General features: G+C 48.1%; 1 protein-coding gene across 1 annotated transcript; it reads left to right on the top strand.

Annotated features, from left to right (window-relative positions):
- Positions 1 to 13,644: 13,644 nt before the first annotated feature.
- Positions 13,645 to 22,724, top strand: LOC133339078 (E3 ubiquitin/ISG15 ligase TRIM25-like). Its single transcript, XM_061547198.1, has 6 exons — positions 13,645 to 14,359; positions 16,852 to 16,947; positions 17,763 to 17,996; positions 20,264 to 20,286; positions 20,657 to 20,751; positions 22,174 to 22,724. The coding sequence occupies exons 1-6, from the start codon at positions 13,793 to 13,795 to the stop codon at positions 22,722 to 22,724; spliced, it is 1,566 nt and encodes a 521-aa protein (XP_061403182.1). The 5' UTR covers positions 13,645 to 13,792.
- The last annotated feature ends 624 nt before the right edge of the window (positions 22,725 to 23,348 follow it).

The following is a 23,348-nucleotide window of genomic DNA, read 5'->3' as shown; positions in this document are numbered from 1 at the left end:
CATACTGTGGCGGATAATAATTTATTGACAACCAAGTGCAACCAACTCTTCAAAACTCTCGACAACAGTAACATCGCACGTTAACATAACCCCGTAAGTCCACCGGCTTAACACGGCGACCCCACAGCGCGTCGACGATCACAGAACTCCGCGGCGACCGTTCGCACCACAACGCTGACGCGCGCTCCGCTCCCGGGAGACGAGGCAACGCGGCAGAAGCCCACCAGCTTGGTGCGCAACATTTACTCACGAGGTCGCTTGCAGCCTCGGAGATCACCCCCAGGACCCAACGGTATGCAGCACTCCAAGGATTCAAAGCAGCATCAACCTCAACCTTGGCTCGCACTCACAACGGCGCCCTTTAATGGATCCACGCAGCCGCAGCCTCGGGACTTGGTTGGTTGCTCTCAACATCGCTCTGAGAGACTCCACTCACCAGCAGTCTCGGTCACTGCCACGCCCGCACGGCAGCACCGCACACAGCTGCTCCACGTACCAACAGCACCAGGCACCGACTCGCCCATTACAACGGCAGCAGCAGCAGTGCCAGCAACGACCCATCGTGACAACGGTCCCGGTCACCGACTCGCCCACACCGCAGCAGCCACTCCCCTGTAGGAGCCCCCCCCACCGCCCGGCCCCGGTGAACGACGACCACCCCAGCCCCTCGTGCAGAAGAACCCCTCCTCTTAACGATGGTAATTGGTTCCACGAAACCAGTCGTTAAGTGATTTGGTCGTTAAGCGAGTATATGAAATGCACGTTAATGGCTTAGTATAGTGTATAGTAGTGTAGTGTATAATAGTTTAGTGTGTGTATAGTGTAGTTTATAGTAGTGTCGTGCATAATATCGTATAGTAGTGTAGTGTATAGTAGTGTAGTGTATAGTAGTGTTGTGTATAGTAGTGTCTAGTGTAGTGTGTAGTAGTGTCGTGTATAGCATAGTGTATAGTGTAGTGTATAGTGTAGTTCATGGTGTACTGTATAGTGTAGTGTATAGTAGTGCAGGGTCGTCGTAGTAGTTCAGTAGAACCCCTCTTAACGACGGTAATTGGAACCACGAAACCAGTCGTTACGTTATTTGGTCGTTAAGCGAGTAAAGAAAATTCACGTTAAAGGCTAAACTCATTCCGATAGCATCGAAAGTTACCCGTTTTCACCCAAAAACGTTCTTTATATCAGGGGTCCCCAACCACGGACACCACTTGTACACGACCGGTCCGTTGGCTGTTAGCCCATTGGCTTGTAAAGTAATTACCAAAACACTCTTCCGGCATCGGCACATCCAAACAAAATTATTGATGCATGTCCTGTCCAAGCAAGAACATCTGCTGGACTACGTAGTGATGGAACAGTGGATGCGGCCCATGTCCTTGACACCAGGACCTACCGTGGAGCTGATCTTCCCTCTAACCATCGACTTGTCATCTGTAATATGCACTGCCATTCTTCCACTCCGGTGATAGTTGTACACCCAGGACCCCATTCAAACCTAGAGTGGCCTGGTCTCAGCTAGCTGATTAAAGTTGCAAGCGAGAATTTAATCATCACTTGCGCCTGGGGTTGGCGTCGTCCCCCACTCCTCCAGATGACGAGAGTAAATGGACGAGGTTTAGGACTGTGACTCACTCAGCTGCAATGACTGCTTTTGGAACGCGGTCCAGACCTCCCCAGATACCATGGCTGACAGAGGAAGTGTTAAGGATGGCTGAGAAAAAGCGACAGTCCCACTCTCATCGTCTACAGCATCCCACGTCAGAGAATGAAGAGGATTACCGCAGTCTTCGCTCGAAGGTTCGGAGAGCCGTGAGGTGCTGCAAAGATGGGTGGTGGTCACAGATTGCAGAGGAGATGGAGTCGGCCTCAATGGCCCGCGATCACAAATCACTATTTAACTCCATCAAAAAAGTAACCTGCAGTGCTTCACCTATCACCATCCATAGGGAAAAGAACAGTAATCTCATCTCAGACCTTCAGGTATAGGTCTGCGGGGTTGCAGAGCATTTTTGTGAGGTCTTAGAGGAGGGGAATTCTCTCAGTCCAGACAACATCATGGCGCAAGGTAGGGATAACCCTGCTAGGGCTGCAGTACCTCAAATATTTGGGGGAGAAGCCACCCTTTCTGAGTGGTTGGCTGAGGTGCCATCTGTAGAGGAAGTGTGAGGGGCGACCCGGAGTCTGAAACCAGGAAAAGTGCCGGGCAGAGAAGATCTCCCAAGAGAAATGCTCAGGAAGGGTGGCATTTGTGTGCAGGCTGCCCAACATGACATCATCACAACTGTCTGGAGCACAGCATTGGTACCGCAGGATTGGAAGGATGCCCTGGTGGCCCCCCTCTTCAAGAAGGGGGACCGCACAGCTTGTAACAATTACAGGGCCATATTTCTTCTCAGTGTGCCGGGAAAGTTCCTGACAAGGATTATTGAACACCACCATGCCAGACACGCTGGAACGAGGCTTGCGGAGCCCCAATGTGGTTTCAGACGGGGGTGGTCCTGCACGGATGCCATATTCTCTGTCCGTGTCCTAAAGCAGAAGTCTAGAGAATTCCCACAAGACAAACATCTCAGCTTTATTAAGCTTCATCTTCTTGGTTCTTTCGGTAAAGTCACGTAGAAGGGAAGTAATAAAATAATAAAAATAAAACATAATAAAATAATTCTCACGACATTTCGGCCACAACGCAAGCAGCCGTCCTCAGGTGAAGAACAGGTCTGTCGATAAGACAGAGTCTGAATGACACGTCCTAGGCTTGGAGCGTCTATTTAAGCTGGGAGGGAGGAGGAAGAGCGCATTGACAAAATAATTTGCATATGAAGAGGAATTTAGCATATTTATGGAAAATGCAGGAATGCGAATAGTGCTAATTGTGAAATGCGTGGGAGGTGGGCTGGGGGTTTTCAAAGTCATATTATGCCCATGCATTATGCAGGATTAGCAGCATCAAAGGGAGGGGGTAGGTGTAGCATTAATAAAGGGAAGGAATGTTAATAGTATGTAGCTGCAGTAACTAAACAACCACGTAAAAAGCTAAAGTATAAACTACATAGTATCATCAGTATGCTAAATATACTCTCAATAAGCTGAGCTACTAACAGTAAGTAACACATTACAATTCTAGGTCGCAAAAAATATAATATGCTTCCAGCTAAACTTTTTAAACCTTTTCCTTACATCACACGGGTCTATCCCGTACTATATGCTGCCATAGACAAACCCAACATTAAATTGTATACTGTATTACTATACACTACCCTATGTCTTAGAATAATACATAGTGTAATATTACACTATGTATTATTCTACCCACCCAACTGTATACCACACTGCTGTATATTCACTATACAATTACGATACTATATATGACCTTATACATTGTATTAAACATTACACTTTAATACTATTTATTATTATACAATATGCTATACACTATACCATTGACCGTCGCGTGAAAGGTAATAAGAGGAAGCAACGAAATATGTCAATGGGAGAGTGGTGGTAGGAAGCTTGCAGCGGAGCAAAGAATACATTCCCTGCGGAGAATACAAGATACATAGTCAATGTCAGTGAGTGGAACGCGGTCTGAAAGTCACCGTAAACGTGGACACAATCAGTTAAGATCTGAAATGGTTTATTACGTCCTTCTAATGATTGCTAAGCCGGAATCCATCTTCTCGGTTGAAATTGTCTCTGTGTTTGTATATGTGGATCGCGTCATGAACGAATCTCTCATGGTAGCCAGATGGCTTGCAGAGAACCTCTGTCTTGGAGAAGTCAATATCATGTGAACCCACTGAATTGTAACAGTGATCTGCCACGGCTGAGGTGTTTGTCCTACCGTGTTTCAGGTCTGCTTTATGTTCACGGATGCGGTCCGAGACATGTCGTTTGGTTTCTCCAATGTAACTGCTACCACAGAGGCAACTTAGTTTGTAGACGCCAGGGTACTGTATGTCTGGAACCACATCTTTTACAGACGGGACCAGATCACAGATTTTATGTACTGTGTTGAATTGGACCTGGATCTTGTGTTTAATCAGGATTTTGGAGATATTTTTTGTGACCCCAGCAATGTAGGGTAAGGTGATGGTCTTGAGAGGCTCCTCAACAGGATCCTTCTTGATGGTTGGAGTGATGGCTTTGCGGATTGTGTAGTCGGAGTAACCATTAGCCTTAAGAGCTTGGCGTACGTGTTTGAGTTCACTGGCAATGTGTTCCTGGTCGGAAATGCATTGGGCTCTATGGTATAGAGTCTTGATGAGGGAATTCTTCTGGGATGGATGGTGGTGGGAATCCGGTTTTAGGTAAGCATCCGTATGGGTGGCTTTCCTGTAGACAGAGTGGCTCATTGAACCATCAGGTCTCCTTTTAATTAGGACATCCAAAAAGGGTAGCTTGCCATCTTTTTCGACTTCCATGGTGAATTTTATGGCTGGGTGTATGGAATTGATGTGGTCGAGAAATTGGTCTAGAGCAGGCCGGCCATGTGGCCAGATGACAAAAGTATCATCTACGTACCTCTTCCATAAGGTCGGGCGTAGAGTGGCAGTCTGGATGGCGTCAGTCTCTTTGAGAATCTCTCATGGTAGCCATCCAGACTGCCACTCTACGCCCGACCTTATGGAAGAGGTACGTAGATGATACTGTAGTATTATTCTAAGACATAGGGTAGTGTATAGTAATACAGTATACAATTTAATGTTGGGTTTGTCTATGGCAGCATATAGTACGGGATAGACCCGTGTGATGTAAGGAAAAAGTTTAGCTGGAAGCATTTTATATTTTTTGCGACCTAGAATTGTAATGTATTACTTACGGTTAGTAGCTCAGCTTATTGAGAGTATATTTAGCATACTGATGATACTATGTAGTTTATACTTTAGCAATTTACGTGGTTGTTTAGTTACTGAAGCTACATACTATTAACATTCCTTCCCTTTATTAATGCTACCCCTACCCCCTCCCTTTGATGATGTTAATCCTGCATAATGCATGGGCATAATATGACTTTGAAAACCCCCCGCCCACCTCCCACGCATTTCACAATTAGCACTATTCGCATTCCTGCATTTCCCATAAATATGCTAAATTCCTCTTCATATGCAAATTATTTTGTCAAGGCGCTCTTCCTCCTCCCTCCCAGCTTAAATAGACAATCCAAGCCTAGGACGTGTCATTCAAACTCTGTCTTATCGACAGACATGTTCTTCACCTGAGGACGGCTGCTTGCGTTTTGGCCGAAACGTCGTGAGAATTATTTTATTATGTTTTATTTTTATTATTTTATTACTTCCCTTCTACGTGACTTTACCGAAAGAACCAAGAAGATGAATCCCTGCAGTCACGAAAGCTTTAAATCGAAATGTATTAAGCTTGTCAAGGCCTATGATACCATCAGTAGACCAGGGCTCTGGGCTGCTCTTTGTACTTTGAGAGTACTTGAATCTCTGCTCACAATCATTAAGGGCCTTCATGATGGTGGCCAGGAGTCAGAGTTATTCGCTGTTCACCTTGGGGTGCGAAATGGATGTCCTTTGGCTCCCACATTATTCAGCATTATCATTGACCACATATTTCTTGACGCTTTCCATGGCGGTAATGGAGGAATTTCCATCTCGTACAGATACAATAGGAATCTGATAATGATGCCCCGACGTGGTTAAGGGGTGGCACCCTATTGGTCAACATTGTTACATATGCTGCTAATCTGGCGCTTGCTGCTCACTCAGAGGAGGAGTTCGAGGCACGACTGCTGAATCTAAGAGGTGGGGTCTTACCATCAGCCCCACTAAAACTCACCACTGTGTGGGTTTTTGTCCCATCAAACACTCCATTCCTCAGATCCCCATTGGTGATCGAGCAGTTGTAGAGAGAGTGGAGAGTTCCCCATACCTGGGCAGGGTGCTTATGGCCAGCTCCGGTTTGACAGCAAAGGTGTCACTCCGAATCAGTCAGGCGGCATTAACTTTTCATCAGCTGCGTAATTCTGTGTGGAAGCTACCTGGTCTGCCGCTACATGCAAAGCTGCAGGTCTTCTTGACCACAGTCATACCCTCCCTTCTCTATGCTTGTAAAACGTGGACACCCCGAATGGAACATCTTCGCCGGTTATAAACATTCAGGCTGGCCTGCCTATGTTCCCTCCTGGGTTTAACCAGGCTGGATTGTGTGAGGCGCTCACAAATCCTTCAAAGATCTGGACACATTCCCATCAGTGAGCTCCTCCAGCAAGTAAGGCTGTGTTGGATGGGTCAAGTAGTCTGCATGTCTAGCCACAGCATGGCCAAGCAGCTTCTGTTTGGCCTCATAGAGGTGGCTAAACGGGCACGACATGGGCTGGAGAAGAGATGGAGGGATGTGGTACAAGAGGATGTGGAGCTGATTGGACTTGCTGAAGACTGTTACCAACGTTTTCAAGATCGGCCCATATGGAGGAGGCTCATGAAGGACGCTACTACTTCGATTTAAAGCGTTCGTGACTGCAGGGATTCATCTTCTTGGTTCTTTCGGTAAAGTCACGTAGAATGGAAATAATAAAATAATAAAAATAAAACATAACAAAATAATTCTCACGACGTTTCGGCCACAACGCAAGCAGCCGTCCTCAGGTGAAGAACAGGTCTGTCAAGGAGACAAAGTCTGAATGACAACCCCAGGCTTGGAACGTCTTTTTTAAGCTGGGATGGAGGGGGGGGGGGGGAGCGCCTTGACAAAAGAATTTGCATATCAAGAGGAATTTAGCATATTTATGGGAAATGCAGATATGCGATTAGTACTACTTGTGAAATGCGTAGGAGGTTTGGCGAGGGGTTTAAAGTCATTATGCCCGTACATTATGCAGGATTAGCAGCATCAAAGGGAGGGGGTAGGGGTAGCATTAATAAAGAGGAGTGTTAATAGTATGTATCTGCAGTAACTAAACCACCACGTAAACAACTAAAGTATAAACTACATAGTATCATCAGAAGAGTATATTTAGTAATTGGTTCGAGGATAAAGTGAGGGGTTGTGGAGTGAGACGGGAGTTCGTGCCTGGGAGGAGAGACAGACGGATGGAGAGACGGCGCAGTGGATAGAGTGAGTGCAGCGTAGGGTAGCAGTGGAAAGAGTGAGTACAGCGTAGGGTAGCAGTGGATAGAGTGAGTACAGCGTAGGGTAGCAGTGGAAAGAGTGAGTACAGCGTAGGGTAGCAGTGGAGAGAGTGAGTACAGCGTAGGGTAGCAGTGGAGAGAGTGAGTACAGCGTAGGGTAGCAGTGGAGAGAGTGAGTACAGCGTAGGGTAGCAGTGGAGAGAGTGAGTACAGCGTAGGGTAGCAGTGGATAGAGTGAGTACAGCGTAGGGTAGCAGTGGAAAGAGTGAGTACAGCGTAGGGTAGCAGTGGATAGAGTGAGTACAGCGTAGGGTAGCAGTGGAAAGAGTGAGTACAGCGTAGGGTAGCAGTGGAGAGAGTGAGTACAGCGTAGAGTAGCAGTGGAGAGAGTGAGTACAGCGTAGGGTAGCAGTGGAGAGAGTGAGTACAGCGTAGGGTAGCAGTGGATAGAGTGAGTACAGCGTAGGGTAGCAGTGGAGAGAGTGAGTACAGCGTAGGGTAGCAGTGGAGAGAGTGAGTACAGCGTAGGGTAGCAGTGGAGAGAGTGAGTACAGCGTAGGGTAGCAGTGGAGAGAGTGAGTACAGCGTAGGGTAGCAGTGGAGAGAGTGAGTACAGCGTAGGGTAGCAGTGGAGAGAGTGAGTACAGCGTAGGGTAGCAGTGGAGAGAGTGAGTACAGCGTAGGGTAGCAGTGGAGAGAGTGAGTACAGCGTAGGGTAGCAGTGGATAGAGTGAGTACAGCGTAGGGTAGCAGTGGATAGAGTGAGTACAGCGTAGGGTAGCAGTGGAGAGAGTGAGTACAGCGTAGGGTAGCAGTGGAGAGAGTGAGTACAGCGTAGGGTAGCAGTGGATAGAGTGAGTACAGCGTAGGGTAGCAGTGGAGAGAGTGAGTACAGCGTAGGGTAGCAGTGGAGTAGCGCAAGCATCAGAGAGAGACGATGGAGAGTAGGAAGCAGCTGGATTTGGAAGGAGAACGGAGATACAGTAGTTAGGACGGAGTGGGACGGCGGAGTTGATAAAGAGCAGCCGAGCTAGAGAGCGGGAAAGAGCGGAGAGGAGAGCCGACGGAGGAGAAGAGGGGAGCGAGCGAGGCCAGCGCAGCGAGCGAGCGCAAGAACATTGAGCGGTGTTGACGGGAGCGATGTGGAACTATATACGTGAATAAAGAAACGAGAAAAGACAAGACGCTATCGTGTCGGTATGAGCGCTACAGTAGTGTGTAGTGGTGCAGTGTATAAAATAGTGTTAATAGTGCAGTGTATTGTTAAGTATTTAGCGTCATGTATAATAGTGTAACGAGTGTAGTGGCCGAGGTTACATGAGATAGGGGGGGTGAGCGGTTCGAGGTGGGGGGGGGGGTAAATACACCAACCTCCCCATCTCCGGATGCCAAGGCAGCGCCACGCAGCCTGGCCTTGACCGTGGGCGGGGCACGAGTTCGCCAGTGAGGGCAAGCCAGTTGGCGTGGAGAGAGAGGGTGAGAAGACGGAGCTGTGCGTGATTGGTGGAGAGTGAGAGGGTGAGTAGACGGGGCTGTGCGTGATTGGTGGAGAGTGAGAGGGTGAGTCGACGGGGCTGTGCGTGATTGGTGGAGAGTGAGAGGGTGAGTCGACGGGGCTGTGCGTGCTTGGTGGAGAGTGAGAGGGTTAGTAGACGGGGTTGTGCGTGATTGGTGGAGAGTGAGAGGGTGAGTAAACGGGGCTGTGCGTGATTGGTGGAGAGTGAGAGGGTGAGTCGACGGGGCTGTGCGTGATTGGTGGAGAGTGAGAGGGTGAGTCGACGGGGCTGTGCGTGATTGGTGGAGAGTGAGAGGGTTAGTAGACGGGGTTGTGCGTGATTGGTGGAGAGTGAGAGGGTGAGTAGACGGGGCTGTGCGTGATTGGTGGAGAGAGAGAGGGTGAGTAGACGGGGCTGTGCGTGATTGGTGGAGAGTGAGAGGTTAGTAGACGGGGTTGTGCAAGATTGGTGGAGAGTGAGAGGGTGAGTCGACGGGGCTGTGCGTGATTGGTGGAGAGAGAGAGGGTGAGTAGACGGGGCTGTGCGTGATTGGTGGAGAGTGAGAGGTTAGTAGACGGGGTTGTGCGTGATTGGTGGAGAGTGAGAGGGTGAGTCGACGGGGCTGTGCGTGATTGGTGGAGAGAGAGAGGGTGAGTAGACGGGGCTGTGCGTGATTGGTGGAGAGTGAGAGGTTAGTAGACGGGGTTGTGCGTGATTTGTGGAGAGTGAGAGGGTGAGTAGACGGGGCTGTGCGTGATTGGTGGAGAGTGAGAGGGTGAGTAGACGGGGCTGTGCGTGATTGGTGGAGAGTGAGAGGGTGAGTAGACGGGGTTGTGCGTGATTGGTGGAGAGTGAGGTCAACAACAAGTCAGTGCCTCCTGTGACGATGTTCCGGGAATCCCATTGGGGGCGCTGTACGAGCCAAGTTGGTTGACAGAGGCTGCAAGGGCAGGGCCAAATTTGCATATTTAATTGAGCTATACCCATGTATAGTAGTGTAATGTATAGTGTATAGTAGTGTAATGTGTAGTGTAGTATAGTGTTTAGTAGTTTAGTGTATAGTGTAGTGTATAGTAGTGTAGTGTATAGTAGTGTATCGTATAGTAGTGTATCGTGTAGTGTAGTGTATGGTAGTGTGGTGTATAGTAGTGTAGTGTTTAGTAGTGTAGTGTTTAGTAGTGTAGTGTGTAGTGTATAGTAGTGTAGTGTATAGTCGTGTAGTGTATGGTAGTGTGGTGTATAGTAGTGTAGTGTATGGTAGTGTAGTGTATAGTAGTGTAGTGTTTAGTAGTGTAGTGTGTAGTAGTGTAGTGTGTAGTGTATAGTAGTGTAGTGTATAGTCGTGTAGTGTAAAACTCCTCTTAATCATCACCTCTGTTAATGACTAATCGCTTAACGACGGGACTCCATAGAGCCCAATGTGTTCGTGTATGGACCATTTCCCTGTTGAAGACGGGCTGCTGTAGGTAATGATTTATAATATTGTTAGTATCTCCATGTATTAATATCCATTGTTTAAATACTATAAAGCAGCGGCCCCCAACCTTCTTGGCACCAAGGGCCGGTTTCGTAGAAGACAATTTTTTCACGAACCAGGGGAGAGATGGAGGGGTTCATCATTGGGGCTTTCCCGCTTTTGAATGAAGCTCTCCAGCGAAGTTTGTTTTTTACTCATTTTGGATAGGGGTCTGCTTGTGGGCTTACCAACACTGTGACTGAGACAAGTGCGCAGCACGGGAAAAAGGCGCGGATGGAAGTGGTAAATATTAAAACAATGGGGGCGGGCTAAGCGCAGCCTCACCGCTCTCACCTCCTGCTGTGCGGCCCGGTTCCTAAAAGGCAACGGACCGGTCGTGTACAAGTGGTGTCCGCGGCCCGCGGGTTGGGGACCCCTGATATAAAGTACGTTTTTGGGTGAAAAAGGGTAACTTTCGATGCTATCGGAACGAGTTCAGCCTTTCACGTGAATTTCCTTTACACGCTTAACGACCAAATAACTTATCGACTGGTTTCGTGGTTCCAATTACCGTCGTTAAGAGGGGTTCTACTAAAGTACTACGACGACCCTGCACTACTATACACTGCACTATACAGTACACCATAAACTACACTATACACTATGATATACACTGCACTACTATACACTAGACACTACTATACAATACACCATTAAACACTACGCTACTATACACTACACTAATATACACTACACTACTATACAATATTATCCACGACACTAGTATACACCTCGCTACTATACACGTCACTATACACACACTAAACTATTATACACTATGTGACACTACTATGCACCCCCAAGCCATTAACGTGCATTTCATATACACGCTTAACGACCAAATCACTTAACGACCGGTTTCGTGGGACCAATTAACATCGTTAGGAGGAGGGGTTCTTCTGCACGAGGGGCTGGGGTGGTCGTCGTTCACCGGGGCCGGCTTGCGGGGGGGTGGGGGGCTCCTGCAGGGGAGCGGCTGCTGCGGTGTGGGCGAGTCGGTGCCCGGTGCTGCTGGTGCGTGGAGCAGCTGTGTGCTAAGCTGCCGTGCGGGCGTGGCAGTGACCCAGACTGCGGCTGAGTGGAGTCGCTCAGAGCGCTGTTGAGAGCAACCAACCAAGTCACGAGGCTGCGGCTGCGTGGATCCATTAAAGGGCGCCGTTGTGAGTGCGAGCCAAGGTTGAGGTTGATGCTGCGTTGAATCCTGGGAGTGCTGCACCACCGTTGTATCCTGGGGGGGATCCCGAGTCTGCACGCGACCTCGAGAGTGAATTTATGCACCAAACTGAGCTTCTGCCACGTTGCCTCGTCACCCGGGAGTGGAGCACTCGTCAGGGTTGTTGTGCGAATGGTCGCCGCGCTGTGGCGTCGCCGTGTTAAGCCAGTGGACTTACGGGGTTACGTAAACGTGCGCTGTTACTGTTGCCGAGAGTTTTGAAGAATTGGTTGCATTTGGCTCTTTCGGTAAATAATCAAAGAGTGTGGATTCCTACAGTCACGAAAGCTTCAAATCAAGGTTGCACTTGGTTGTCAAGAAATGATTATCCGCCACAGTTGGTTCGTGTTCTTGAGCAAATTGTTTCAATTGTGCATGACGAATAGAGGCATAGTTAGTCAATTCCAAATCTTGTTAAGGGGCCGTCCATGAATGACCTCACGCACCTAGGGGGGGGGGGGGTCAGACATTTGTGACGATGTGTGACGAGGGGGGGGGGTTGAGAAATGTGATGTCACGTAAAAATGCGCAACTTTAAATAAATATAGACAACACATTCTACTTAATTAAATAGGCTTTTTAATACATGTTTTCCTCTACAACATCAAAATGCAGCGCCACATTAAATACGCCCTACAATGACAATAGTTTAAAGCGATTTGAAGCATCTTTTATTTTCAAAATAGAAATATGGTGTTGTGGGGGGGGGAGCAGAGTTTTGTGACGTCATATTTGAAGGGGGGTCTGACTTTTTGTGACGCCGTGTGACGAAGGGGGGGGGGGGGTGTCAAAAATCGCGTGACGTCATTTGTATTCCTAATCCAAAAAAAATCCTTTATGTCGCCATTAAAGTAGCGTTGAACAATCCGCGCTGCTGCCCTGTAACAAATTTTTCGTGGGAATTGCACGGCAAGGAAAATGGATCCTAACTCCTTTCTCTCTCTCCCACGTATATAAAAAAGAGCGACCCTCATAATTTGCATGGCTGCAATAGCGATTCTGGTCGCATTTTGTAGCTGCTCACCCCGGACTTAAAATGCCCTGTCTCTGGTGTAGGCCAATGCATCATATATTAACAGAGCCATGTTTGTTTGCATGCTCACCCAGAAGTATAAATGCTTTGATCCGTGCATTGTCTTTGGACTGTTCGCCTTTAGGCGTTGTTCTCTGGTCTACTAACACTAGTGGTGAGACAAGGCCATAAAGAAGGCTGCTGTCTCTGGTGTAGACATATCAGTTTAAGATACAATGCCTATAAATTTTCAGAGCATGTTTGTTTGCATATTCACCACAATCACTGTGTGGTTAATGCAGACATTATTCCTTGCTAAAGTTTCTGTTTGGTGTTTTAACATCTTAACAAACTCCTGTTTCATTGGCAGAAAGGGTAAAACTTATTCTTATATTTTAATACTAGAAAGGGAGGTCCTATGAGGTGCTAATAAGTTGAAACACAAAATTGATGCCTGTTACAAGGAATAAAGTCTGCATTAACCACAATTTATTTGGTGTTTGAACATCCGAACACAACTCCTGTTTTATTGCCAGTAAGGGTAAAACCTATCATTATTTTGTCAAAATTTATACCGGCAAAAAAGGTCTTATTTTGTATTTTTTTCACGCGCTGATGTTGATGTGTTACAGCCGCACTACCCCTGGGGCGCCTGCCCCCCGCCCACATGAGCTTGTAACGGTGCCGGGTTTAGCAAAGGGCCTCGCCCGGTGGTTTGTGGCTCCACAAATTGGACCCTGAGCCACAGCCCCGTGACCGAGTTAAACACGGCAACTCCCACCGGTGCCTCACAGCTCTACAAGTGGAACGCGACTTTGAGACAGGTACAAATAATTTTCATGAAGTAGTTTAAAGTGTTAAACTTAAAACTAAACAAACAGACTGAAAGACGAAGATAACAACAATCTCGTGGAGTTTAGCGGCAGGGAGCAACGAATTTACTAGCAGCGTTCCCCTGCCAGTTCAGTTGAGACGAGCTGAGGTGAGTTGGGGTGAGTTGAGGTGACTTGAGGTGAGGTGAGATGAGGTGCCGTGAATTGTGATGAGTGGAGTTCAGTTGTGATGAGCTGTGGTGAGGTGAGGTGAGTTGTGATGAGGTGAGTAGAGGTCAGGATGCCGATTTGAGTCGAGGTGATCCGAGTCTTATTTTTTAAGCCACCTCTGGAGTGAAGAAGTCTGCACTCTCTCACACGTCAACACATTACAGGGCACGTCTCGTGATATGCAAATCAAACTGAATGACTTCCTACTTGTCACCTATTAACGTGGCTTGTTCCTTGTTTAGCGTCTCAGACACAGCCAGCGACTGCCTGAAATACAGACAGAGACTGCCTGAGCTACAGCCAGCGACTGCCTGAACTACATTTAGCAACTGCCTGAGCGACAGTCAGATACTGCCTGATCTACAGACAGTGACTGCCTGAGCTCCATCAAGCGCCCGTCTCTGGGTGAAGCCACGGGGCCATGGCGAGTGCCGCTCCCAGTGATAGCGAGGCTCCAGGGGAGTTGACCTGCCCCATCTGCCTGGACGCCTTCCACTGCCCCTGCACGCTCAGCTGCGGCCACTCGTTCTGCCTCAAGTGCGTGGAGGACGCCTGGAATGCGGCCGAGTTCTTCTCCTGCCCACAGTGCCGAGTGACCTTCCCTCGGAGGCCCAAGCTGAACAAGAGCGTGACGCTCACCAACCTCATCGAGCAGCTGCGAGTGGCTGAGCCCGTGGCTGCCGATGCTGCTGCTTCTGCTGTTTGCTGCGACCATTGCAGGAAGCCCGCAGTGAAGACTTGCCTCAAGTGTGAGACGTCGTTCTGTATGACCCACGTCGCGCCCCACAGGCAGTTGGCAAAGTTTAGTGACCACGTCCTGGTGTCGCCCGGTGTGAACCTGGAGAATCGACGGTGCGCGGAGCACGGAGACGAGTACCGCTTCTACTGCGTTAACGACGGACGCCTCGTCTGCAGGGATTGCACCGTCACTGTGGATCATCGAGGGCACGAGCTCGTCACTCTGAAGGTGGAGCATGACAAACGAAAGGTGAGGAGGAGGTTATCACCGTCACCGCATAGTACCCACGATACCGCAGCATCAGCTGATGAACTCTGTCATTGGCTCTCAACAGCAACATCTAATAACGAAACCACAGCGAGTGGCTCAGACTAATTTTAAAATGGATTTAATATTTTGCATGCCCGTCAATTTATTTTTCAAACGAGTGTTTGAAGGGTAGATTCATAGTACAGTCGACCCTTCTGCATCGCGACTTTCCCCATTGCGGTTTTGATATATCACGGGGTCGGCATAATAAATGAAATGGGCATTTTTTGGGGAGTTTTTGGGAGTTTTGCGAAAGCCGCAGACGACACGCGGAAGCCGCAGACGACACACAAAAAGTTTAGTAACTCAAATGCATAAATTATATGTACAGTACTGTATAATATTAATGTATTTAATATTTCAACTAGCTTGTTTGTCCCTCCAAGGACGGGTGTATATTGCAGTTAATCTGAAATATTCAATAGAAAAATTGTTCAGCTCATGATTATTAATGAGGGGTGCGACATGTGGAGTGGCGTCACCCTTTCACGATTATTAATGAGGCGGGGGGAGTCCATGTAGAGGACCCCACCTGTTCATGAATATTAATGAGGGGGGTTTGCCTCATTTGGAGTGACGTCACGCGCGGGACACACAGACCATAAATATACACCATTTTTTTAAGTTACATTTTTTTTAAAGTTAGTTTGCGAAAAGAACTGCGGTTCTATGCGCTGGTTTAGAGGACACCAAGCATGTTTACGGCAGCCGCTCACTTGATATCTCGCAGTGATCTTGCAGTGATCTTTGTATCTCGCCTTTCTCGTATCTTTTTGTACCGCTTCGCTCGCCAAGGGGACCAAGGAGACCAAAACATTTTAAGCGTTTTTTTCAGATCACGGGGGGCCTGCGCCCCAAAATCCCGCGATGTGGAAGGGTCGACTGTATACAGGTGTAGTGGGTTAAATTCAGGCGCACACTGGAACTTTGGAGGCAATTATATTTATTAGGTAACATAACAATTAACACTTAACATAACGACTTAAGGTGGTAGCCACCTTTCCTAACTTAACCAACCCACGGGGATACTACATCACTGGACCAGGTCAGCCCCACACGCTGCCTGGTCCACTAGCGGAGACCGGAGAGCTTCATCCCAGAGATGACCCAGAAGAACATCACAGAACAGCCCAGAATAGCACAGCTCTCCATCCACACCCCGCTTATAACCACTCCGGCATGGCTGGCTCCGCCCCAGGCCCCGCCCCCCTTCCCGATCCTTCGTGAAGGCCCGAACCCTAACCATGTGACTCCGCTGGGGCCCCTGGCCCGCCTTTATCTGGTTCACGCAAGAGTGTCACGAACCGACACGACCCCCGTGACACCTGCCGACAGCCCCCATACCGAGCCAATACAGTAGTGTCGTTCTACTACACTACACAGGCATCAGGGTCCGGTTCGAACCCACGACCTCCTGTTTAGCAGGCAAGGCAGATAACATCTCACCACTATGGTGCCCTGTCCACCCACTACTCAGATAGCCCCGTTCACAACTCGGATAGGCCCGCCCACTACTTACGTAGCCCCAACCACCTCTCGAGTAGCCCCGCCCACCACTCTGAAAACCGCTCATTACTCAGGTAGCCCCGCCCACTACTCCAGTAGCCCTGCCCACTGCTGAGGCAGCTCCACCCACTACTCAGGTAGCTCCACCCACTACTTAGGTAGCCCCGCCCACTGCCCAGATAGCTCCAGTAGCCACACCTAATACTTAGGTAGCTCCACCCACTGCTCAGGTAGCTTCGCCCACTACTCAGGTAGCCCCACCCACTACTCAGGTAGCCCCGCCCACTACTGAGGTAGCCCTTCCCACTACTCAGGTAGCTCCACCCACTGCTCAGGTAGCCCCACCCACTACTCAGGAAGCCCCACCCACTACTTGGGTCACCTGCTCATTATTCGGGTAGCCCCACCCACTACTCCAGTAGCCCCGCCCACTACTCAGGTAGCCCTTCCCAATGCTCAGGTATCCCCACCCACTGCTTAGGTAGCTCCACCCACTACTCAGCACCGCTCACTACTCACGCAGCCCCACCCACCACGCAGGCTAGACCAATCCACTACGCAGGTAGCCCCACCCACTACGCATGTAGCTCCACCCATTCCTCAGGTAGCCCCACCCAATACGCATGTAGCTCCACCCACTCCTCAGGTAGCCCCACCCAATACGCATGTAGCTCCACCCACTACGCAGGTAGCTCTGCCCACTGCTGAGGCAGCTCCACCAACAACTTAGGTAGCCCTCCCGCCCCCCACTGCTCAAGTAGCCCCACCCACTATTTTGGTAGCCATGCGCACGTTTGAGCTCTTCGAAAAATCAGTTCCCTTCTGCGCTTGCTCCTCCGGGGCTACTGCCCCCATCACTGTGGAGCGGGGGTCAGAGGGGACGCTCATGGAGTAAGTGGAGTCTCTCCTGGTGACGTCTCTCACAGAAACAAGTGGGAGAGGAGACGCGGGCTGTGGAGGAGAAAAAGAAGGAGGCGGAGGAGTCCGTGAGGCGGATGGAGGCCGATCGTAGGGACGTGCAGGTACCACGTCTGGGCCGGACTCTGTGACCCCGTGACTCCACCCTGAGTAGGGTTTGTGATGGAGGAGAACTCCATTCATTCACGCGGACTTCCATTGGCTCTAAACACATCGTGAGACTAAAGACAAAGCGGTCAATGCGCCTTAATAATCATGACGAGCAAAGAGGTGGTTTTCATCTCCACTGAGAAACTGAAGCAGTGGTGGAAATTCCACATTCCCATATCTCCATACAACTTACCACATCAACGACTGTTAACTATATTGGTCAGATGAGGTGGTACATACCTCTTATCCAATACTCTGGTGGCAGAGTTGGTGATCACACACAGACTGTTGTACACCATCTTACTGACATTACTCAAGCTTTGGGGTGGCCAGTTGGCAGTATAGCAAGTGGTTTCATGATCCCCTCTCTTCAGCCGTACATGTGGTTTTCTCTCACATTCAAAATATTAATTTAAGGAGGAATTGGCCTAACTTCCCATTTCATTAAGGCTCTTTACAGATTTCCCTTCGCTTCATGCAAAGGTAAACAAAGCATCGTCCTGATAACCTTGCACAATGATAATGGCATGGATGCTAAATGTACTCATGATGGTATTTGATGATTTCATTGCCTCACAGCCCCCGCCAGTTATGGCGAATTGTGTTGTAGTGAAAAGGCAAAGTGGCGTTATCAGAGGCAGAGGAAGAAGGAGGCCTCAGTGCTGCAGACTCGCATCACTGTCTGGACACCTTAGAGTTGCACTCGAGTCAAACCGACCTGAATGTCATTTCACAAAAGACCAGAGGTGACATTTATTTATCTTTGCAGGGATCCATGACAGATGAAAAGGCCTCAATCTCGGTCAGATTCACCCGCGCGAGAGCAGCGTTGGATGTGGAGGAGAAGGCGGCTTTAGAGCAAGCGGAGCAGAAAGGGCGCGAGCAGCTGTCCCAGATCGATAAGAAGATCGCTCACTGCCAGCGCGAGATCAGCAAGCTCCAGGCAGCAGTCACTCGCCTGCAGGCCCTAGCGCAGGAGAGGGACTCGCTCGCGTTCCTGCAGGTGAGTGATGAGTCTCCGGTGTTGCCATTGGCACAGAGCCCTCTCACCAGCAGCAGCAGAGGGAGGCTCCTGAATGAGAGTTCGCATCCACTGGGCTTGAGAACACAGCTCCACTCATGGACTCGCATCGCAGCTCCAGTAGCTGCCATGTGGAAGCCCAGCTCATATTTTCTCAGTTGAATTAATTATCTCTCCCGTCCTTTAACAGATTTCCATTAAATTGATTTCATTGTGAATATAAACCAAATGTTAATGGAATTTCACTTTTAAATCAACCATACAACAACAATGTACACGGTATTCATGATTGTCATCAGCCATACTCTATCCATTTAACACGTAGGCTTTCGCGACCAATATTCATAATATAGGTTTTTGGGTCAGATCGCATTATTTATAAATGTGTCGTAACCCTCCACCACCCGACACGGCCAAACAGTAAAAAATGTGTCACGTTTTTCAAAGGACAAAATAATTCACTTCTTTAGCCCACCAGTGGGCTGTAGAGAGAATCAACAGCATTTAAAAATTTGAGTAGTACGACGTTTCGCTGATTATTACAATCAGCTTCATCGGGCAAGAATGGTGAAGCTCTCCTGTTGCTTCCTTATAAGGAATTGAAATTGTATTTATTTAATAATACGCTTCCAGGCCGCACTAAGCCTGTAGCTGTCAGAGCGATTTAAGTTATTTCTGTTTCTCTCAATTTCAATGGATTTTCTAATTAGTCTTGCCAGTAATAATTAGTTTTACACAATACTTCAACGTTATCAAAATCAATTAAGTGTCCTTGTTGACAAGCATGCTCTGCCACTGCCATCAGTTGTGTTTGAGATAATGTAATGTTTCTTTGGTGTTCTTTCAATCATACACTGATGTTACGTCCCGTCTGTCTAATATAGCATCTGTCACATAAACAATTAATCCGATATACACCTTCTGTCGATAATTTCGGCAATTCGTCTTTAATGCCAGATACTAGTTTTTGAATTTTGTGCACTGTACCAAATCTTACTTTAATGTTTTGCTTTTGCAAAACCCGGACTAAGGGAAACAAACACCAATGAATAACAATTGAATGATTACCAATCTATATAATTACAATACCCTCCCCCTCTTTGCCTCGAATCACTGCACCAGATTGAATTGAATTAAATGATGACGTCACCCTGATGCTGCTCTATTTAAGACCGGAAGCAACAGGAGAGCTTCACCATTCTCGCCTGATGAAGCTGATTGTAATTATCAGCGAAACGTCGTACTACTCAAGTTTTAAAATGCTGTTGATTCTCTCTACAGCACACCGGTGGGCTAAAGAAGTGAATTATATGTCCTTTGAAAAACGTGACACATTTTTTACTGTTTGGCCATGTCGGGTGGTGGAGGGTTACTACACATTTATAAAAAACGCGATCTGACCCAAAAACCTATATTATGAATAATCTATCCACTTATTGAGGGAGGCCTCCCCAAGCCGTTGCCACATCTCATGGTGCCGCGATGCAACAATCCACCAGCGCCTGCTCACGACCAGATTTCATTTCTGCTTGTTACTTTGTGTACCTCCACTTGGATGCGCTAACTTCATTGTTCGTATTAGTGATGCTCAAATAAATACGGTCTCATACACTTATTAATGATATTATTGTGTCTTGAACATCACTTCTACAAGACCTGCACCATGTGCATTTGTAACACCAGCAATTACCAGTCCTAAGTTACTCTCAACACAGATCAATATCAACCGGTCTCACTCTGAAATATTTGCCCTGCAATTCAGTGTTGGTCCTCATGGGGGCGGCGAGATGTTAACTACCTCGCCTGGTATACCGGAGGTCGTGGATTTCATCCCCAACCTGACTTCCTTATATATTCCGAGATTTCATGTCTCCCTCCATGGTCACATGGATTTTTCTCCAGGTCCTCTAGTTTTTCACTCCACATTTGAAAACGTGCGTTTATAGTATTGGGCTGCGTTAAATTTCCACGAGATGAACCACTTCGTTTAGCTATCATTTGTGGCCAGGTCGCTTCTGAAAAAGAGCTACATAGCTCAGCGAGCCTTACCTGGAGAAATAAAAATAATAGTTTTTAGTTGACTATCAAGCGGTCTCACTCTGAAACATTTTCCCCGTAAGTCAGTATTGTGATCATAGGGTCATAAGCCAAGACTCTGGGGTTTATATTCCCCTGTGTTACAGTGGAAACTCCACTGATCACAAGGGATTGGAGGTAGAATCACAGTAACGCATCTCTCTCTCCCACAGGGGCACCTGGAGGAGACGCGCAGGTAAAAGACGACTTTCACTCACGACTCGACACATGACAACATGGGGCTGAGTGTGGGGCGCAGACAGTGAGACACTGGCTGAGTGTGTGGATGCTGTGTGTGGGGATGCTGTGTGTGGTGATGCTGTGTGTGATGATGCTATGTGTGGTAATAGTAATGCTGTGTGGTGATGCTGTGTGGTGATGATGCTGTGTGTGGTAATAGTAATTCTGTGTGATGCTGTAATTGTGAGATGAGTGATGACGCTTTGTTTGATGAGTGCCTGTGTGATGGAGCTGTGACGATCCCACAAGTGAAGAGTGTCTGTGATGGAGCTGTGAGTGACGATGCTCTATGTGACACAGTGGCCATGTCTGTTCTGCTTTCACAGGACAGGGAGGGTTACAGCAGCTCCACCCTCAGCTCCCAGCCAAGAGGACATTGTCTCGCTTAAAGTCCTTGAGACACCTGCAGTCAGACGCTTGTGTGAGTTCTTCAGTGTGAATCATGGGTGATGGGGCCATCTTGACAATAAATGATCCCCGTGTGTGTGCACGAGGTCGACTTAGCCTCAAATAATTACCTGGAGTTTTATAAACATCACCACTAGGGAGACAAAGGCGGCCAGGCGTTGTGCAGGCCACCAACCCCTTCGTGTGTCGTGCCAGCCTTCAACGGTGGTCATTTGCCCCAACAGTCTGTAAAGGCTACATGTGGGATGTCTTTGTTTACATCCTGGAACCTGATGCGGTGTGTAAACAAAATCGCCACTAGCGAGACAAAGGTGGTCGGGCGTGGTGCTTGCCACCCACCTCGTGTGCCAAGCCAGCCTTCATAGACTCTCACGGACAGCACTTGTCCCAATATTCTGTGAAGTCTACAAGGGGAATCTTAGTCTTTGTTCACATCCCATTCCAGGACCCTACTGAAGAGCCATGAAACTCAGTGTGGTGTTCTTGGGTAAATAATCAGCATTACGAGTCAGAGGTAATTGTGATGTTGAGATGGAGTGTGTGCCTGTGAATGTGTCTGTGCATTTGTGCATGGGGGGAGCGGTGGCATAGTGGTTAGCACACTGCACTGTAAACCCAGTTACCTGGGTTTGATTACCCGCCATGGATAACATCCGTGGCGGGTGATATCTGATCTAGTCCTGGGCCTCTGCTCAGCAGTTTCATCCTCAAATGAGTTCCTGATGCTGGTTTTCTGGTCATAATGATGGTTATAGTGGTCGTGATGAGGATGATGGTAATGATGCTGATGTTAGTGATAATGTGAGTGATGAGAATGGTAATGGGTTTGGTGATGGTGTTGGTCGTGGTGATGGCAGTGATTGGTCGTGGTGATGGTAATGATGGTGACATTGGTGATAATATAGGCGGTGATGGATTTGCTGATGGCGCTGATGATAGTACTGATGATATTGGTGATGGTGGTCATGGTAGTGATGGTGGTCATGATGGTTTTGATGGTCGTTGTAATGGTTATAATGATGATGGTCGTGTTGGTGATGTTGGCGATAGTGATGAAGATGGTGGTAATGGGGGTAGTTGTGATGGTTATGATGATGCTGGTCGTGTTGGTGATAGTGATGAAGATGGTTGTGATGGGGATAGTTGTGATGGTAGTGATGGTGGTGGTGATTGTTTGTGATGGTGCTAGCTGTGGTGATGATGGTTGTGATGTTGCTGATAGTGTTGTTGACGTTCATAGTGTTAATGATGGTGGTGATGGTGATGTTTATGTTGTCATTGATATTGATGGTGAGGATGCTTGATTATGGTGATGTTTGTGATGTTATTATTGATGGTGAAGATGATGGTTGGTGATGGTAATGTTGATGGTGGTGATGGTGGATGATGGTGATGATGGTGTTCTGTAGTGATGTTGCGATCGCTGTTGTCACAGATGGACGCTCACCGACTCTGGACACAAACTCAGCTCATAACCAACTCCAGATCTCCTCGGATCTCAGGACGATGACGCGGACCCGTGCCTCCCAGGATCGCCCCGATCACCCACACCAGTTTAATCGCTTTGCACAAGCCCTGTGCTGTGAGAGCTTCTCGTCGGGCCACCACTACTGGGAGGTGGACGTGGGGGACGCGTGGCGGTGGCGGGTTGGAGTCGCGTACGGGACGATCCCACGGAAAGGGGATCATGCTGCACAGCTGCTGGGAGAGAGCGACGCATCCTGGTGTTTAGAAAAATATTATGACAGCTTCTCAGTGGTTCATGAAGAAGTGCGTACTGCACTGTCGGTGAGGGGGGCCCCCTCCCCCCGCAGAATCGGGCTTCACCTGCACTGGGAGGGGGGGCTCCTGGCGTTTTACTGCGCCGACTCCATGGAGGTGATCCACGAGGTTCGGCAGAGATTCTTGCAGCCTCTCTACCCTGCGATGTGGGTGGATAATTTTAATGAATCATTGAAGATCGTGGATCTGAGTCGTGCATCCTGAGGATGAAGAGAGATAGAAACCCAATAAACGGTGGAGAGGGGGATGGTGAGGAGAGGGTGAAGTGAGGGGAAGGTGGAACGGAGGGTGAGGTTAGATTCAAGTTCAAGTTCATTTATTAGGTATAGCCCTGTGAGCCATTCGGCTCTTGAATCGGGTGCAACCGCAACAAACAAAAAACCAAAAAAAATAAACAAAAACATCTTAAAGTGACTATATGTGACTGAGTGCAAACAGAAATACAAGAAAAGACTGCAAAATATTGCAGAAAAAATCACCGTACACCAACGCTGTGTGCAAAAATCCCAGTGGGATGCAAGTCAAACAACAACAACAACCACAAGACAACTTAGATTAAGGCCATCAGTCTAACTCTGTACTACAACAACACAAACATGGCTAAACCAATATACTTTTCGAAATCACCAAAATAAAGCCAAGAAAGCAATGAAACAGTGATCATAGGAACTGTGACGGAATTTTCACAATAAATGGCATAAACAACATGTAACCCATCATGGGACCTCCTTTGCCAGTACCAAAATATACTAATAGGGGTTTTTCCCCTTTTTTTCTGGCAACAAAACTGACATCTTTTGCAAGGAATCATGCTTACATTAACCACAA

The sequence above is a fragment of the Lethenteron reissneri genome, unplaced genomic scaffold (genome assembly GCF_015708825.2).
Source record: "Lethenteron reissneri isolate LAM-NWPU_2019-01 unplaced genomic scaffold, ASM1570882v1 scaffold_1640, whole genome shotgun sequence".
Taxonomy (NCBI): Eukaryota; Metazoa; Chordata; class Hyperoartia; order Petromyzontiformes; family Petromyzontidae; genus Lethenteron; species Lethenteron reissneri.
The sequence above is the reverse complement of the archived record's forward strand: the minus strand, read 5'-3'. Positions and strand labels throughout refer to the sequence as shown.